The 19,448-nt window shown below is 35.3% G+C and overlaps 2 protein-coding genes and 1 long non-coding RNA gene across 20 annotated transcripts in view; 1 reads left to right on the top strand and 2 right to left on the bottom strand.

Annotated features, from left to right (window-relative positions):
- Nucleotides 1–8,381: 8,381 nt before the first annotated feature.
- On the bottom strand, nucleotides 8,382–9,709 carry LOC125266978 (C-X-C motif chemokine 11). Its single transcript, XM_048188159.1, has 3 exons — nucleotides 9,588–9,709; nucleotides 9,206–9,329; nucleotides 8,382–9,029 (listed from the first exon to the last, which is right to left on the bottom strand). Exons 1-3 carry the CDS (start codon nucleotides 9,646–9,648, stop codon nucleotides 8,951–8,953), a joined length of 264 nt encoding a protein of 87 aa, XP_048044116.1. The 5' UTR covers nucleotides 9,649–9,709; the 3' UTR covers nucleotides 8,382–8,950.
- Nucleotides 9,710–13,993: 4,284 nt separating this feature from the next.
- The window catches only part of LOC125266972, a 105,593-nt gene continuing 100,138 nt past the window's right edge, over nucleotides 13,994–19,448 (bottom strand). For 16 of the 18 annotated variants that reach the window (XM_048188140.1, XM_048188139.1, XM_048188147.1 and 13 more), the window contains 7 exons: nucleotides 18,827–18,937; nucleotides 18,490–18,690; nucleotides 18,195–18,385; nucleotides 17,852–17,887; nucleotides 17,735–17,774; nucleotides 16,148–16,177; nucleotides 13,994–14,323 (listed from right to left, as the gene is read on the bottom strand). In XM_048188140.1, coding sequence (XP_048044097.1) covers nucleotides 14,256–14,323; nucleotides 16,148–16,177; nucleotides 17,735–17,774; nucleotides 17,852–17,887; nucleotides 18,195–18,385; nucleotides 18,490–18,690; nucleotides 18,827–18,937 — 677 coding nt within the window. In that variant the 3' untranslated portion in view covers nucleotides 13,994–14,255. Of the gene's footprint in view, nucleotides 14,324–16,147; nucleotides 16,178–17,734; nucleotides 17,775–17,851; nucleotides 17,888–18,194; nucleotides 18,386–18,489; nucleotides 18,691–18,826; nucleotides 18,938–19,448 lie in introns of those variants that run through there. The other 2 variants (XM_048188141.1, XM_048188156.1) reach the window with 2 other exon arrangements.
- LOC125266976 overlaps nucleotides 17,894–19,448 on the top strand; it is an 81,100-nt gene continuing 79,545 nt past the window's right edge. Inside the window, exon 1 of the long non-coding RNA XR_007184594.1 lies at nucleotides 17,894–18,121. This is a non-coding gene — a long non-coding RNA (uncharacterized LOC125266976). The remainder of the gene's footprint in view (nucleotides 18,122–19,448) is intronic.

Raw genomic sequence — 19,448 nt, 5'->3', positions numbered from 1 at the left:
CTGCGTCCTAAGATTTCTGATGTACCTGCACATATCTTCAGTGTGTAAAGAGATGCATGGTCAGTGACATCAAATTTGCCAAAGAGGGTAGAGGGTAGTTTCTTGTGAATTGGACACTGTTTGCTGAAGCCTTCTCCTACCAGCTTAGATTTTACTGTAGAAATTCCATGCTCTACTTCAGTCTTGTGCACAGAAACAGGTAGTCTTTTTGCTCTGGAGGAAAACCTCTGTCCTGTAGGTAGCATTGTGTTTGATAGATTCAATTTAAAACTGAGGTCATTTCTTATATGATCCTCCTGATGAAGGTGGGGAAAAATGAGAAGGCAGGAAAGCTAACATTGTGTTCTTGCTTATACCTAGACCCTTGTTGCATCCACGTCTCCTGGAGGGCAAATGGCAACTTCTCAAGAATAGGGGCAATGCCTCGTGCAGTGTTCAGGTAAGATAAATCAGGTAAGTATCCTACCATTTTGGCAGATTCAATCTCTGGCAATAAATCTGCTAGTTCCCTGAGACATTGTGGGTCTCTGTTAGAGGTTCTATGAAAGCAGTCAACTTTATTTAGGAGTGCTGACTCTATAGAGTCCAACGGCAGGATATGAACTGACCTTATTGAGCTCTTAACAAGGTTTTAAGTCAAGGTCATCTATTGCATTTGAGAATGTTGATTTCCATGCCAAGTAATTCTCACGCTTGTCATCAAACTTAATGAGACCAGCAGTGAGCAGGTCTCTGCATGCTATGAACATGGCTAAATTTAATATCTCAGAGTTTTCAGGTTTTGGAGCATTTCCTACATTAGGAGGTATTGTATCTTGACTATTTGCTTCTTTTTTCAGGAACTCTGATCGGTCATGTGGGACCTGTGACTGAAAGAGTGGCTTACTGTATGAACTGACATGCTGATGTGTTTCTTGGGAATATTGAATAGACTGCCTATGAGATGGAAGAGCATTTTGTTGCTTTCTGTCAGCTGACTGAAGTAATGGTATGACTATGTTTTGAAACTTGATGATGCCTGTTTTTGTGTGCATTTTGACCCTGAATATATTCATCAGTTTGCTTAAGTGAGTAGAAAGTTGAGCTCTTATGTTTACATTCATTTTCAGATGACTCTTCTAAGTCAGCTCCATCAACTATGGCTTCAAAGGCTGTAGCTTCAGCTAAGGCAGCTTCTGCCTCTTTTTCTTGTTTGAGTGCTTCTAATGTAGCCTGCAGCTAGTTAGGTATGTGACAGTGAGGAAATGGCTAGCATCAATTACTCTGGAAGCCTAGGTAGCGCAGACTCCGCCGATTATATTAAGAAATTAACTCTCAGTAATGGAGACATTGCTTTCTGCCCCCTAGTAGCGCGTCCATCTCTGTGATGACGTTGCACAGAAACCCGTCTATAACAAACATTACATCTGAGGAATGCTAAAGAATTACATCTCGGTTGCTTAATTTCCTTAACTCTTATCATAACTTGTGCGACTGTGCTGTAATACTGGAGTTGCCCTCATACATCATACTCCAGGATTCCCCAATAACACTTAAAGTGAAAACATACATCTTATTGCTGTACAATTTACACAACACTATATATATACTATTTACAACAAGCAGATGAGCCCATAACGTGCTTTGCCATAAAAAAATCATGCAACATGTTACAATGCACGCTAAGCAATTTCTTTATAATATGGGAGAAAACCGCTTTTGCATGTTACGTTAAAGTGCCCCGATTATGCCTCTTTTAAGGTTCCTAATATTGTTTTGGGAGTCTCCTACAACAGGTTTATATGCATGCAAGGTAAAAAAAAAACACTTTGGTTTTCTCATAATATACATTTAATTTCACCTCAGTTCTCAATGATTAATAAGCAGTTTGAAGAATCAGTCTCTCTAAACCAGTGTTTCTCAACCCTGGTCCTGGAGGACCCCCAACACATTTTGAAAGTGTCCTCTGTCTGACACACGCATTTCAGGGAATGGAGTTTCTTCCCTGCTAAAAAATCCAGCTAAAACCAGCCTAAGCTGGTTGGCTGTCTTAGCTGGTTTAAGCTGGAAGTAGCTGGTTTTAGCTGGTCTCCCAGTCTGGGTTAGCTGCATGGTGTTCACCTAGTTTAAGCTGGTCTCCCTGCCTCCCAGTCTCCTAGCTAACCAAAACCCCTCTAAAACCAGCTATAACCAGGCTGGGAGACCAGCTAAAACCAGCCTGACCAGTTTAGGCTGGTTTTAGCTGGATTTTTCAGCAGGGTTGGCTGATGAGTTGAATCAGGTGTGTTTAATAAGGGAGAAAGACAAAACCTGCAGTGTTGGGGGTCCTCCAGTGAGCCTACACTGCTTTGATACCATCCTTCTGCGTACCCCCTCTCTTATACTTCGACTGCAGTCACACCTTTTACATCAAGAGACAATATTTGCCCCTAAATTGATTTTCCAGTGTGTATTTTTACCTTTATGAATAACTTTATAAAATAAATAATGTTTTAAATAAAAAATGTTCAATAGAGAAATATGCAATAATGGTAAAACGAAGTGATACTTTTAAATATTAAACTAAAACCGCCAGTAGGTAGCAGCAAGTCACTGTTTTTATGAGTGAGTCATCGAGTCATTCATTCAGTAATGAAGCAAGTGGCTGTGAATGAATCATTGAATCATTGACTCTCACGATTCGTTCAAAGCCGCAGAATTGTTCGCGAAACACAGACGTGTGTTGTAGTTCTGCTGTGTTCTCATTTTTGCTGTGGTTAGAAATACATGCTCTGTTTTAATATTACTTTAAGGTTAAATGAACTACTCAGCATTTTGTTCGCGTACCCCCTTTTGTCAACTCACGTACCCCAGTTTGAGAACCACTGGAATAGAGGGCAGAGTTTAGGTCAGTGGTTCTCAACCTTTTTTGGGCCAGCGCCCCCTATCCATTATCCAGGTCCTTTAGCGCCCCCCAAACACACACACAAACACAAAAAGGATAAATGTCTTTATTGAAAGTATAATGATAATTATTCTGTATTAATAATAATAATGTGTATAATTCACATCTGTGTTTTCTTCTTCTTATTATTATTATTAGTAATATTAAATCCGTAACTTTTTTGTATTTAAAATGTAGGCTACCAAATTTATATAATCGGTGAGTAGCCAACATCATGAATCCATTTTCCAAACTGTGTTTTTGTCTTATCCTGAATCACTACTACACACCTAATAAGAGTTTATATTGGGACTATTAGACTGGTTCGAGTCGGCACCGCTGTGGAGTACAGTACCTGCAGTACCAAGACGCCTGCAGTTTAGTTTATTTACCGCTAGAGCTCCAAAAGTTACGGACTGCAGCTTTCATAATTAAAAAGCATGTCACTGAAAGCCAAATAACAGATTTGATTTGACTGAACAGTGGCAGGCAGACCTTAAGTTGTGCCGGGACAAGCCGAAACCTCCGAAATCTGATCCGGCACCTCATTTGGGGGATCCCCCTCTCATAAGACCAAAAGTGGTCCATGCCGTGTTTTGTGTTTTCCGACACATACGCAACATATAAAGCAGTGGCTGTCGATTTTTTTTAAAGAACGACATTTTTTAATTGACGCGACCAAACCAAGTCAAACCAAGCATAAGAATACTAAAATATATAATATACATAAAATATATAATATACTTATACAGAACAAGAATAAAAACTTATAAGTAGCTATAAACAAGCCCAAACGAATTAATTTGAGGCGAAACTGAAAGTAAAAACCGGTGTTCTCAAGCAGCCTCTCGTTCGGCGCGAATTCAAGTGTTTCCATATTAGCAATGTATTTGGATGCTGTACTTTTATTTATTATGTCAAATAGGATTTGTACTTCACTCCCGTTTCAATATCAACGAAAAAAATCATCCTCTTCACATGAGCAAAAATGTGTTTGTCAGGACCAGTTTCAGCGGTGGTCACGCTCAACGGCACAGATAGGATACTATGGAGTAGGCTATGTAAAATGAGCAGTGTAATTTTTATATGTTTTTGGCTGACGGTATTTTATTTTGATAATGAACAGTCTGCGATGTCAAGTTTGCAATGAATAAGTTGAGTGCGCACGCGAGGCGCCGGCGCGATCACTTCGACTGTTTCCTTATACCAGCAGAAACAACTTAAATACTCCGTAATTTACAGATATGAGTAAGACATTATTCGATACTGCGAAGTTTACTTTTATACACTCACACTAAAAACAGAACATTGTGCTTTTGCAAAATAAAGAAAACAGGATGCGCTTTTTGCCATCTCAGTTTCCTTTCCTTGAACTTGTTTGTGGAGCGCCGCGCCTCACAAAAATGAATCAAACTCAGCAGTATGGGCACAGTTTTTTCTTTCGCTTTGTTAATCAATTAAGTCAAATATATTTTGTTTATTTATTTTTTATTTATTTTTTAAGTCTAGTGACACAGGGTTTGAAAATCTGTGATATAAAGAATACTTATAAATTATATAATTACATAAATTATAGACATATAAACTTCAATGACGATGTTTCCTGAAACTTAAGCGTGCACGTCGCATGCTTTGCATTATGAAGGGAATTTGTGACTAAAGAGAGAGCTATTTGTGTTGTTGGATATCGTTTTATTAAAATGCTGCGAGGAGACGCAGAAGAACTGATGAAATACTGGTTAAACAAGTATATGCCCATACTGGCAGTTTCCACATGAACGCGCTCGCGCACAAAATAACTACGAGTTTAAACATCTGATTTCTATGTCGAGGGCTGTTTGTCAGACTTTGTTGGGCCTAATACATAATGACATGGTGTTTTACGCACAAATGGTCACTACACACCATGAGTATGCCAATGGTTTCCATCACCTTAACTCGCAGTTGAACTAACGCAAAACTCAAGATAATCTGCGTCTGCCTATTGAATTTCTTTGATAATTCTCTACAGTAAAAACGACCATAGGCTGCTATACGGTCATTTCAGCGCTAATGTGTGCACTTAGGATTTATTACGCATTTAGGAGAGTATTGCAAGAAGCTGCTTACATTAATCTTACTTTTTTAAAAAAATAAATAAATACAATCATGATTTTTCATGAAAAATTATGTTATAATTATAGGCTTAAATACCTTGGTATCAGCTTGTTATCATCAATGGTAGGCCTATAATTAATTCAATTCAAATTTATTTGGTTTGTCATGATTAATTTGTGTCCATAATCAGTAAAATAAAAAAATAAAAAAAATCTTCTAACAAGAATAAACGCATATGAACAATTAGATTAAATTATTATTGTATTATTAATTATTTTTAACTAAATTATCCAAGCAGCGTTTTGCGCTCAGATGTGACGGCGAAATTAGCCTACAGAATATATTTAAATTAATTATCCATCAAATTGTCATTTTCTCCTTACAGTCTTGAGTTAACAGTAATGCCCAGTAAATTACTTTGTGAACAAAGAAAACATTTTGGCATTAGGCATTAAAATGTAAAAGTTTTACCATTATAAATAGAATTTAGTTTCATTCATTTTAAAATTCGTCACTGGAGTGAATGGGAACATGATTTATTGAAAATATTTGAAAATATAAGTGGTTCTTAAGTCAATACTTTTTTAATGGCTTGTCAACTTTCCATTCCTCCGCTGGTTCAGCGCTGGATTCAAGCCACCACCGGATTGTTGTCAGCGCGAAACACATTTTTGTGCACGTGAATTCTTGTCAGCGCTTGAGCGATGGTCTATGACTGGAAAAAATAATCGTTGCAAAAGAAACCATACATAGCCTAGCTTACATGTTGCGTTAAACTGGCAGATTTTAGAATGTTGTAGGCAATTCTTTTGCAAGTAATTACAAGTTTAATCTTGTCTTGCCTGGATCTTTGGTGTAAACTCGTGAACGCCCCCCTTTTAAAAATCTTGCTTCCAACGCCCCCCGTTGTTCTCTCAACGCCCCCGGGGGAGCGGTACCGCCCCCGTTGAGAAACACTAGTTTAGGTGCTCCTCCTCTCCATAGCAGACTCAGAGGGGAGTGGTTTAAGCGTTTTCAACCCAAGCCGTCAAACTGACGTTATCAGAGAAGGGGCACCGTTGCAGAGGGGAGAAGCATTTTCAGATTTTGATTAAATATTACGAAGCCAAACATTGACGTGTGGATTGACTTGCACGGATGAAATGTTCACCACAAAACTAGCAATTTGAGCTAACAAAATAATTAAGGTCAATTTTGATTTCATGTGTACTTTAAGTGAATGCATTTTTTAAAGTGAAACTAATAAATCCGTTTTTGTGAACGAATGATTCTCTAGCTGTTGTTTGGGTCTTCGTTAATAGCCGTTTGCGGCACCTGCTGGTGAGGCGACTAACAGCAGATGGAGATCATGCTATTCCTGCAGTTCCTGGATGTCCAATGTTGAATTTTCTGTCGAATTTGAACCACTAAATTTGTGGAAGCGAATTTATAAAGCGAAATAAAATGGACCAAAAATTGCCTCTTGAATATTTTAGGTTGTATTTTTAAACAGACTGAATATGTTGGAAGTTAAATCTGAAAGGTCAATATGAATCTTTGAATTTTTAATAATGAAAATGAGGGTGAAATGTTTTTTGAATTGAAATATTCACAGCATAAATGTATGACCATGTTGAATTTCAGCCCACAAAAATGCAAGCCCTAAAAATACAATGCATTAAAATGCAAACACGGTTAATGCAGTGCACATTTTTTCCGTTTAGTGCAATTCAACAGGTTTTTCTTTTTTTTTCTTTTTTTTTACTTTTGGCATTAATAAACTCCAATAAAACACCATTTTCTAATGTAACAAAATCATTTTCATTCTACATAATTTCATTTAATAAGAAATCCAAAGATTTCCACAGGATCAAATGTAAGTTTCAGGAAGTAGCTTGCCCAGGTGAAAAAAAGTACATTTCTATAATATACTTAAAGTGCTCTATTTCCGTGCTCTAATTTTGTACTTGATATACTAAATATTCTTCTTTAGTACTTCTTAAGATAATCTTAAGAACATCTAAGTGTACTCAACTGTGCTATTTTGAGACAGCATGAAATATGAACTAAAATGTGCTTTTAATATACTACCTCTGTATTTAAAAAATGTATTTAGTAATCACTTATACATTTGAACCCATAGTGTACTACAAGTGGTAGCTAAATATATATTTTTAAATACAGAGATAGTATATTAAAAGCACATTTTAGTTCATATTTCATGCTGTCTCAAAATAGCACAGTTGAGTTCACTTAGATGTTCTTAAGATTATCCTAGATTATCCTAGTACTAACGAAGAATTTTAGTACATTAAGTACAAAATTAGTGCGCAAAAATAGAGTACTTTAAGTACATTATAGAAGTGTACTTTTTTTCACATGGGTGACTGTGGTGTTCAACACCTTTTTGGCTTTGGTTTCATTTTAAGCTTTTCTGAGACATGTTATCTTTGTTACCAGAAGTGCCTCCTTCTGGACCTTGCCACATATATTGCATATATCTTGTAGGCTATACCTGAAATTAAAAACTCAAGCAAGAACTTCTGTCTATCTTCCACCCTGAATCACTACTGCAAAATAAAACTCTGAATGGTCTTTAGTGCTATCTACTGGTCTAATATGGCAGTGAAACATAATCATATTATGGCAGTTGTGGTGGCCTTCAAAAAATGTATTGTTCTTTCTTAGAGAAACTGTCTTAATTAACATAAAGAATAGTAAAGCATAATGAACAATTTAGGGTTAGGAGCACAGGCCATTGGCTAATTTATGGTCACTCTTACTCCTTATAGACTTTTTTTGTTTACTTTTCTATTTCCACAAACTTATCACAGACTTACAGTCTTGTTTAACACCCTGGATCTATCATTATTAAATCCTCTTTGAAGACAATATGGTTTATTTATTGAAATACTGTAGGATGCAGTTTGTGCTGGTATTGCGCCACACAGCCTTTACAAATTATGACCAGTAGGGGGCATAATCCAACAAGGGAAAAAATTATAAGAACAACACAATAAATATTTCAGATTCTGCAATACTTCTAGTTCAATAAAAAAAAAGGGAAAAAAAAGAAGATGTTCTTCCATTAAAGATCAAGATGCGCTATGAATCATCTAAAATCTGGAGAACATGATCATCAGGATTTACACAAACTTTTGGAGTTCATTCAGTCTGAGAACTGTTCTCATTAAAGCAAAAGCAGCCAAACTAAATAATAAGACATTCTGACATAAATTCATGTTTATTTTTTAAATTCCATTTGTTTAAGATTGTTTTTAAAATAAAGTATTAAAATGTAATGTAACATTTTGCACAATATACATAAAACAAAACTTTTTGTTGTTTAAAATAAATAACCATTCAATATCAAACACTGACTAAATATTATGTCAACATATTCTTTGACAAACAATATTTTTTTCTCCAATTTTTCTAGGCTTCTTTACTGAAAACCATGCAAGGCAGTTCTAATGGCAGTTACAGATATATATAGGTTGACCAGATTCCAAGATTTGTGGGTTTCCCCACTGAATGAACAAGAACATCATAAAAAAAATAAAAAAATAATGACAAATACATTCAGACTCAAACATAATTTCATTCATTTGCTCTAATGTTCAAGAAGTCTACAAACTTCAAAAAAATTTTTTTTAAGTACACAATAGTAACATTACATAAAAATGACCAATGACAGCATTCAGACTGGCACTGCATGTGAAACAGCAGAATGTGCTGGCAGTCTAATTCCTTTCATGCCTCTCCTTCTTATAATACAGTACGTCAAAGTATAATTTAAACTGAATTGAAGCGTTTTCATCTTCTGAATTGAAGGATCTTTTTTAATAAATCAATTTTATTGAGAGACACCATTTCCAAAATTACAATAACAAAAGGAACCCTGAACATCTCTAGTCATCTGATGGATGATCTGGTGTGTACTTGGAGCTCAGCTGTCCAGGTGTGAGTGTCTTAATTCAATTGTAGTCGTTGTCCTTGTGGCGATTTAGGATTCAGACAGACTTTAATATGAGGTTTCTTCAAAATCACACTGTTGGCAAAATATGGAGGATTTAGTTTACACTGACATATTTGTTGATTACGCATTGTTCCACACACACACACTCACAAACACACACACACACACACACACACACACACACACACACACACACACACACACACACACAAAACAAAAAAACATTCTGAATAATAAATTTGCCTTACACAATCTCAGTGTTGTCACAGAATGCACTAGGTTTGTGCACTTTCCACTCCTTGATGTTTCCAGGCCGCAGACTGTCATATGTTCTGGAGCACAGACATCGCTTGCTTATGAACATCCGTTGGCCTAAACCAGAGATATTAATAAAAAACTAGACAATAAAACTAGATGCTACCCTATATGGATGTTGTTACTCGAATGTAAAATATCTAACTTATTCTTTAGGTGACCTGTTAGACTTGTGATGTTTGTCTGCTCACTATTATGCAAAAAATGCAAAAAGATGTTGGATTTAAACAAGTACTCAAACTTGTACTCATAAAGCATATAGTACATGTACAATTGTAGGCTCAATGTCATGATAAGATGTGAAAAAGCTCTTACCCTCAGTAAAATCCATGCAGATCAATAAGACCAAGGACAGGAGAAAGATGGTCCGGCTCATGCTTGACCAAGATGTGAATGTGAATGTGAATGTAAAACTGAATGTAAGGTTTAAATGTACTTTCTTGGGAAATCCCTTTCATTTCCAATGTCATCATAAAATGACATCATAAGTCATAACAACCCTAAAATGAAGAACTTAAAAAGATCTTTAAAAAATGTAGTTAATAATATTTGGATGTTTAATGCAATAATGCATGCACAAAACCTTTTTTTCTTTAAAAAGGACATTTTATCTTAAAATGTGTGCATGCTTTTCATGTTAATCTGAATCTGTGTTATTTTATAATTTTCCTGTATCGTAAAGCTTTTGCATCATGATTTTGCATGTTCCTGGGTCAACTTATTTTGTTGATTCCAGAACAACATTCCTGTCTGAAAATGTATTCCTAACCATGTCCCTATCCCTAACCCTACCCATAACTTTTATCTAAAATCAGAGGGAAATGATCAGTGAATAAAACTGCTGTAGAAGCACCTAACCATTGTTGTAAGCCTAAACTTGATATAAACTGTAAATTTGTCCCTCAAATCTGACTGGTTGATTGGAATGTTGTTTCAGGATTAACAACCATAGTGATCCAAGAGCATGTTGTATTTGGTGAAATCACATTCACCAGTCCATGACAATTACAAAACAATTGGCCTGAGTCAAGTCACCTTCATTTATATAGTGCTTTTTACAATAAAAGATCGTTTCAAAGCAGTTTTACAGTGATTACATGAAAATAATGCAACAAAATTTGTTTTGGCTGTACAGCAGCTCTAGAAGAAAATAGTGTCATTGTCCCGCTTAAGTTCTGTGTTGATTCATTTCAGTTGTAAAAATGTTATTAAAACTTATTTATCTATACAGCAGCTCTGGAGAAAACAGTGATGTCGTCGTCCAGCTCAGTTCAGTTCTCATACAATGGTATCATTACAGGCAGTTCAATAATATTGTTGAATTAGTGTTCCCATCTAAGCAAGCCAGAGGTGACAGTGCAAGAAACCCAAACTCCATCAGGTGACAGAATGGAAAAAAACCAGGCACAGTCGGTGGTCAGTTCTTCTCTGGCCCAACAACAAGACTAACTGTAACTATATTTCAGTAAGTTTTCAGTAAATGAGATGCAAGATGGCATAAGATGCATTTATGTGAAACAAGAGATAGCGAGTCCGTGGTGTGAACATTGCCGATTTCTGTTACCCCGATGAGTGGGCAGATATACAGCACTGGAAACGGGCCTTGGACAACAGCAAATTTTAGGAAATGTCTGACCACCGAATATCAGTGATGTCAGAATAGACATCAAGACACTGATTCAACAGAAGAAGAATTTGTATTTGATTTCACCATCCAAAAATCATTAATAGCATGTGATGTCACGGTAAGGAAGTTTCAGCAGGTATTACTCAGCAAAGTCTTCTACCTTTCCTGTCTTGGGTCATGGAATTCCCCTTATTTCCCCATAGTCTAAGCAGCTGAAAAAGGAAAGTTAAGGGGTTTTACTCCTTTTTTGTGTGTGTTGCATTCCAACACTTACTGAGTTGCAAGCCATTGCATTTGACTTGATAAAATCCAGACTTTCTGACTGTTTTTTCTCTTCCTTATTTTGTATATACCTTCATTATTAACGTGTTTTTCTTTTCTTTTCTTTCTTTTTTTTTTTAAATAACTAATCAAAGCTAATTACCCTAAATCTGTTGTCTACTCTAAATAGTGTTCATGAGATATGTTACAAATGAATGTAAAGCACACAGACCTTTTGTGCAGCATTCAAATAGAGGACATAATGCCACAAGATCAAGAACCCAGCAATGCATCAGAGTTGTAACTGTAACCACGTTGATATTTTTTAGAGCAATGATCAGTATGGCAGGACATTTAATGTGAGGTGTTTCTGTGTTTACTGTAGCATTTTGATGACATGACTGTCACATGTGACCTGAGACTTCCTCTAGAATGAAGTATTTCTGAGAAATGCTCTGCTTTAAACTAAACAAGCAGAATGAGCTTTTTCAGAGAAAGTATACTGTTCAGCTAATGTATAATGTTCAAGACAGAAGTTTGCCTCCCATCAAAGTACTGTGCTGTTAAAATATTTTTACTCTAGTATTTGTTCCATGCATGTGCTTTAATAAAATGCAATGCAGACAGACGAGTGAAACTGATATTGTAATTCATATTTGATTCTCAGATGGGAAAGTACATGACATGTGATTAGCTTTATCTCATTATTCCTTTTTCAGAGCATATCTGTCATTGTGAGAGTAGGGTAAAAGAAGAACTCATCAGATGAGATCTTGTGTTCAGAAGAACACAAGATCTCATACCACAAGAAAACAACAAATGGTGCTAATATACATACACGATGTGGTGTAATACTACAAAAAAAATTATAATCATAACCTTTAACTCCATAACAAAATTCCAGATGGCCAGACAATGATTCATCTTTTATAAATCAATAAAATATTAATATCTGTGAGGCTGTGAGCACGGAGACTGTTGTGTAGACTGTAAGTATTTAAAATGTTTAACTTTTTAAAATGATTGATGTTTAAAATGAATAAATAGCGCTCATAAATGGCCGTCGATGGCATTCTCAAGTGAAACACGTCGAGGCTTGGACCCGGAAACGGCATTCCTTACGTCACGATTTAACAAGCGGATATTTGTTTAATACTGTGGGCTGCTGTGTGTTTCTGCTCAGAGAAGACACATATTATATTACTTGTTTCTAGTGTCCATTTCATTCATTTCCTGAGGTTTATGTTTTTAAACAAAATATAAAGGAAATAAATACATTTGCATCCTTAACTTTTTTTGAATGGCTTTCAGTAGGCTATACTTCTTGGTAAATTGGTAAATTATGACCCTGGATTCAAGCATTTCTTCCCTGCACCTCTTCAGAGTGACACTTCACAAACATGCAAAGACACAGAGAAAATGGCAATGTTTTCTGAAAGCATTTATGCAAAAAATAAATAAACAAATAATACAAAGTTCTTACACAATCTCCAGTCTTTTACAAGGACTTGGAGGGATGATTTCAACCTTCTCATACCTTTCGAGAGATTTTATTCATTCCTTTATCAGCACAAAAGCATCTGCCCTTTACACCCCCTGTTTGGCCTGAAACAATCCAGTGTTGATTCAGATCAGTTTTAGAATTCATATTTCAAAGTATTACTATGCTAAGACCATTTTAATGTGGAAAACAAACATAAAACATTATTTGCACGAGAGCGAGCTCACCTTTCAGCTTCACTACAAGGAGACAGCAAATAACAATGAAAGTTTTCATTTTGTTTTTGATCTTGTGTGATCATCTAATATTATGACTTCAGCAGCTCTATTTTTATACTGCCAAGGTCTGGCCACTGAGGTGACTGTCACTTTTTGTTTCATTCTAGCTTCCTTCATCTGTACCGAGAAATTGAAGCTTTTATTTGTAAAGCGAAGCTTTGTCACAGACAGGGCAATAGTTTTTAAATGCATTTGAGTTTTTTTCTTCGTTTTTTCTGTTTATAGCTTCAGAATAGGCCTATCCAGTAACCTTTTATTAGGACATTAATGTTCAAGCAGGAATGATCCCTAATAACACTGATTATGTACACTTCATTTAAAATCTATTTTATTCACATATTGCTCACAATATGATATTTTCTCAAAGATGCTTTGAAGCGAATGTGGGCCTTAAACTTCAAAGAGAAAGCTTATAGCAAAAGTGATCAGGCAAAGTATTGACCCCCCATAACATAACAGAAAAACTCACATGAAGCTTTAACAAGACACTTCAGACTCCACTCTAGCTATAACATTTTTAACACCATGCTTATTGATTTCATTTCACTGCATACATCTTACAGGTTCATCAACATAGTAAAATATTGGTAACACTTAGGTATGGGGAACACTGTTAACTACGACTTTTGCCTCATTAAACTCTTACTGCTTATTAATAGTTAGTAAAGTAGTTGTTGTAGCGTTTAAGTTTAGGTATGGGGTAGGATTTAGGGATGTAGAATATCATCATGCAGAATAAGGTATTAATATGTGCTTTATAAGTACTAATAAGCAGCCAATATTCAAGCTAATAAGCAACTTGTTAAAAGTGAGAATTTTTCCCCTTACTAAGGTGTTACCAAAATATTTACTTAATTAGTGTCATGTATAGCCAGAGGTGAACTAACCCCCTGGTATTGACTGGTTTCTCCTAATTGTTTTTTGTTTTTGTTTTTTCCCCTCTATAATCCATTAATAATTATTATGCCATGACTTATAATGAACTCCTCAGGTAAACTGTGTAGGGAAGGGGTGGGTGATAATCGAAAATTTAACCCTGTCATTTATACGCTTCATAAGTATCATGGCATGATACTTATCACCAAATAGTAATTACTGTGTGCTTGTCATTACACCAGATTGTTGTAAATAGAACAAAACCTGATTAAATGATGTAAATGAATAATATGAATAAATGATCAATTATGTATATCAAATAATAACAATAATAATATGAACAAATGAATGATAACTATGTAAATGACTAATGATTATAAATTATTATAAAATTAAACAAAAAACAAAGAAAATAAAACAACAACAATAAGGTTGCTTTCTTAAAGTAAATTACATTTGGACGAAAACTTTGATTTTTCAGTTGATGTCGATTGACGATCCGTCTCACCTGGAAAAAGAATGAATGATTAAGAGTTCAAGCCAAAGTCATTATGAAATCAATGAAGTCATTTTGACCCTCATATATAAGAACAATAACAAAAAATATAGCAGTGGGCAGAAACTGCAACAAAAAGTAATTCAATTATTTTAGTCAAAATGTCTGAAAAATCATTTGAAAAAAATCACATGTAATATGATTAAATTGCTTATCACATTTGACCAACACTTTTACCAAATTGATGTTGTGTGGTCAGTGTGAGAAGACAAATGTTGGTGTCAATATGGCAACAGCCTCAGAATAAGCTAGGCAGATGCCATCAAATTTGTTGATGCGTTATTCAAGAACGGTGTTATCAGTTGAAAAGCTTTTAATAACTTTCAGCCGGCATGCATGGTCTGAAGATGACCTGAACCAATTTTGGTGAAAATCAGACAAACGGTCTAGGAGTTTGAAAATCTAGGTTTTGGCACACAAGTTTGACCAAATATGGCATAATTGCTATCATTGTCCTCTGTATGACTCAAGGAATCTATCAAGTTGATTGGCCTGCGTGTTCCTCTCTGTGTATTGTTGTCGCCGGTCTAATTTATTGTCAGATAATCAGACAATAATGTGAGGTAATCAGAGCAGCTGCACCTGCAGTGCATTACCGGTCCTATTTCTGCCTCTCGTTTTGCTGTGTCTGCTGTCAGACCATTGTTTACTCATGCTCTGCGCTCTCACCAGAGTTTTCTAGTCCTCTCTTCCTGCGTTTGCATTCTGGATTACTTATTCACTGACGTATCGGATCAGCCTGTTGTTTAATAAACCTTTTTGCACTCACAATTGGACCTTGAGTTTCATTACTGAAGGTTTAATTAGAATAGGCTAAATTAAACAAAAGCTATTAGCTTCTCTTTTTTTTTCATTATAAATTTTGATCAGAAGGTGGCACTATTTAGGGCTTGGTCCTGATGACACATAGCTACAGAAGAGTTTCATAATGATACTGTGATGTTTTGCACTTTCCCCAAGAGAAACAGATATGAGACGAAAATCCAGTTTGAAAGCACCCAACGGGCTGTGGTTTATTTCTTGAACGTTTACAAACTAAAAGGAGTGTTTACAAACACTCAGAAGGTGTCTTAACTTCCCCAAAAATAACAAAACGAAGAAAAGAGCTTGACTAACGTTTCTTCTGCTTGACTAACGTTCAACTCAATTCTTCTTTACTCTCCATTCGCTGCGTTTGCCCCACCCTGCCCGCACCCACAACTTCATTCCCTACTTTCGTTACTTTATACCCACAGTTCAATTTTAAGTGTACATTCGATGTACACTCACTGAAGCTCTATTTCCACACCCCCACAGCAAGTGAATAGCGAAACACGATATATCAATATTCCTATTAATTATTAGATAGGCCTATTATTATGAAAATGTTGCCAATTTTTACTCCCATTATTACACTTTTTTCATTAAAGTTGCTCCAAGAACACATTAATATGCAAATTAGGTACAGTGTAAAGATGTTAGTATATCGATTAATTCCATTCTATCTTTCATAACATAGTTGAGAATCATCTTTAAACAAAATTGTTAAAAAAAAAAAAAATCCTAAAACCTAAACAATGATTGGTGAATAAAAAGAAATTCCATTTTTTTGCCTATACATGTAATTTAATGTCATTTTATTTTTTAAACAACTTAGTCCTGGTGTCCACTAGAGGACATAGCACAAAATAATTGTATATAATTTTATATAAATATAATTTTTCAAAAATATTTTTAAAATTCTTCCTTATGCTCTAAACAATGTAATGATGTGAACAAAAATACTAAATTGAAAACCTTTTTTTTTTCTGGGTCCCAGGAGGATATCTGTCACGGAACGCACAGACACGAGATGATAAGATCCATGTGCAGTTTAATGAGGTAAATCCAAGGCATAAACAGTCCACAAAAACAGAAACCAGAAACCAGAAACAAAGTGCATGAAACAGAAAACAACAAACCACAAACAAAGGCAAAAAACACTGAGACTAAATAGACAGAACTAATGAGCAAACACAAAACACCTGAGTGCAATGACATGAGGCTAATAAGTCCAAGAGGTGAATTATGGGAAATGAAGTGAAAACTGGTGAGAAGTAGTCCGTGCTGGAGTGCCCTCTGGTGGCCAACCAGGGTACTCCAACTGGAGATCATGACAGATATCGTCTGTAAGCGTGAGTAACGAACTAAAAATAAACTTGACTAAACATATATAGCCTACATCAAATGCATACACTTGTTAATGTGTGCTTATTTTTGTTTGCAGTTTTCAAATAGTATTATGAACACAAATTAAGCATGACAAACCAATTAATTTATATAACTATGATGAAACCACAAAGCTGGCACGGAGGTAGTATAATTACAAAATAAAATCATTATGAATGCTATTGTTATTAATATTATTTTATATAGTAGCCTATGTTATATGTAAGATAAAAGTTGTTTTATCACTACGTGTGACAAAGCCTTTTCTGCGACAGCTCCAGCTCTCTGACGCACAGAGTATACGTCCGAATTCACTCACTTCATTTCGTTCACTCCTTGCAGATATAGTGCACTCAAATGCCATACACTATAGGGATTAGTGAATGAGTGAACGAGTAAACGGTTTCAGACACAGCTTTAGGGTTGCGTAGTTATAGCAATTTTTAAGTATTTTCCATGTTATAGCGCCACCAAGTGGCCAGTCGCCACATCCTTTTTTTCACGTGACCACAGAATAAGCTCTTAAATATGTGTGTCGAGTTTGGTGAAAATATCTCATTCCGTTCACAAGTTATGGCCATTTTAGTGGCTCCGCCCACTTTAAACGTTTTGGCGGCCCTTAGTGACGGTGATGTCAACATTTTTTTGATAATTGACAATCAAACTGCAGAGAATCTTGCTGCACTGTTTGGTTCCGATCGGGCAAAAAACTTAGGACTAGTTTTGAATTCTGCATTTGTTCTGCATTTGAATCCCTGAGACAAGGATTCCATTGATATAAGACACTTGAGCGTACAACTAATGGTTTAGCAGTTCAGAGAGATTTAATAATTTTCACCAAGTCAGGCTGATCTTAAAAAAAAAAAAAAATTCTGAAAATCAATGATGCTGTATAAAGCTAATTTACTATATTACAAAAAAAATCTGTATAGTATAAGATGTCTTATATACAGTCAAACCAAAATTTATTCAGACACCTTCAACATTTCACACATTATCACAGTATATTCGCTATAGTTTTAAAAAATGATAATTAAATATGACAATAACTCAGCGTGAACTGTCAGAAAAAAATAATCTTGATAATGTTAGATAACACTTCAGCAAAACGTGGTCAGGTCAAAATGTCTGAATAATTTTTGGTTTGACTGTACATTTAAAAATAATCATACTCACCGGGAGATTCTTTAGTTTTTCTTTTCTTTGTTCGTGTATCCTGTTGTATCAGAAAAGAGATATTTGTTAACAGAACATGACTGCTGGATCAATTATTAAAGTTGCAGCATAATTTACCTTAAACATAGATTTTGTAAATGAATCCATCCAGTGCTGAAAAAAAAAAAAAAAACACACAACATAAATCAGTTTACTATGCTTTGTTTTTTTGGTGTTTTTTTTTTTGCAGCATTTTGTGTTTTGCACGTTTAATAATCACTTTAAGAAACACTTGTATTTAAAGGTTCTTTTATCTGTTTTGCCATATGTTAAGTTATTGTAAACCCCAGAAAGTCAAATATCGATTCATGCCACACAAGCTACTGTTGTCTTGAGAGGTTACAAACCGTACATTTAAAAAACAGATTTCAGATTTTATATATTGTTTAATATGTATCATTTATCCTGAAGAACTGGATACCTGTCGAGGAAAACATTGTTTAATTCTGTCCAGAGCTTCACGATTCCTAACACAGTCCAGGAATTTGTCCTCGTAGAACAGACAGTCCACTGTGAGTGTCTTCATCCTGGTCACATGACTGCTGCTGTCTGGTACCATCTTCTCGGTGTCAAATGTGTGATGAAGCACCATGAAGACAGCTGGTTTAGTCTCTGTTGGAGTGGTCATATAGTTGTTATGTATTCATTATTAAAATGAGTTAGAATAAGAAACAATTACAAAACACATCATGCACATTACATTAAGAGTACATCACCTGAGACGGCATTAAGTTCATTCACTGCAGCATCAATGTCAGGTTGTGGCCTTGAAACAATAATGCAGAAAACCAGAATGAAATCACACTCTGCTACAGTGAACACCTCCTCTAGATCTGGTGTTTGTTGAAGAACATTTCTTATGATGTCCTCTTGAGGTTTGGATGTCTTCCCAGGTAAAAGGATGAAATATTTTCTTCCTTCCAGAGGAATAAAAGTATTGGTTAATGTAAATTAATTCAGACAAGGCAAAGTCATCTCATCTCAAACAAGTCATTCAGTTTTATCTAATATTTTATCCCAATCTAATTAGAAATGCGTTCTAGTTATTATTACCACTAATCATAGGACGTTCATCTCTGTGTTCTTCTGTCATGTTCACATCAGTGTGCTGCTGGTCATTTATGTGAAGCCAACCATCATCAGTTTTCTGCTCCATGTTTAGTTCTGAAATTGACAGTATAAAGTAATATGCGTATCATCATTTTTATTGTGTAGCCTATATCTTTGTTTATATCATTATTCTAAACTAATTAATATTTTAATATATATTTTAATATTTTATATTTTCATTGTCGGTCTTGGACAAGTTTAAAACATTCAAATCTACACATAAAAATAATTTCTGTAATTCAATCATGTGACATCAGTGAAGATGACTAAGAGTCTGGTGAAGAAATGTAGAAATGTAAAACAATCGAATCAGCTTGCACCAAGAAATCAGGGGAAAAATAATTTTGTTTCTTGGCCTTACAGTTCCAAAGTTTTTAGCACAAACGCAAATTAAACTTTGGACAGTTGGTGGCGCTACAGGGATTAAGTTAGAGACATGGTGTGCCATATTTCACAACTTTTTACCATATGGTTCTATGGCCTGCTGTCACGAATGGGGCTCCCTCAGTCCTTCCTCCGGACCGCCGGAGGGAGCCATCATCGGAATACTAAGCATTGGTTATTC

The sequence above is a fragment of the Megalobrama amblycephala genome, linkage group LG4 (genome assembly GCF_018812025.1).
Source record: "Megalobrama amblycephala isolate DHTTF-2021 linkage group LG4, ASM1881202v1, whole genome shotgun sequence".
Lineage (NCBI taxonomy): Eukaryota > Metazoa > Chordata > Actinopteri > Cypriniformes > Xenocyprididae > Megalobrama > Megalobrama amblycephala.
Note: the sequence above shows the minus strand (reverse complement) of the source record. Positions and strands in the feature narration are given on the sequence as shown.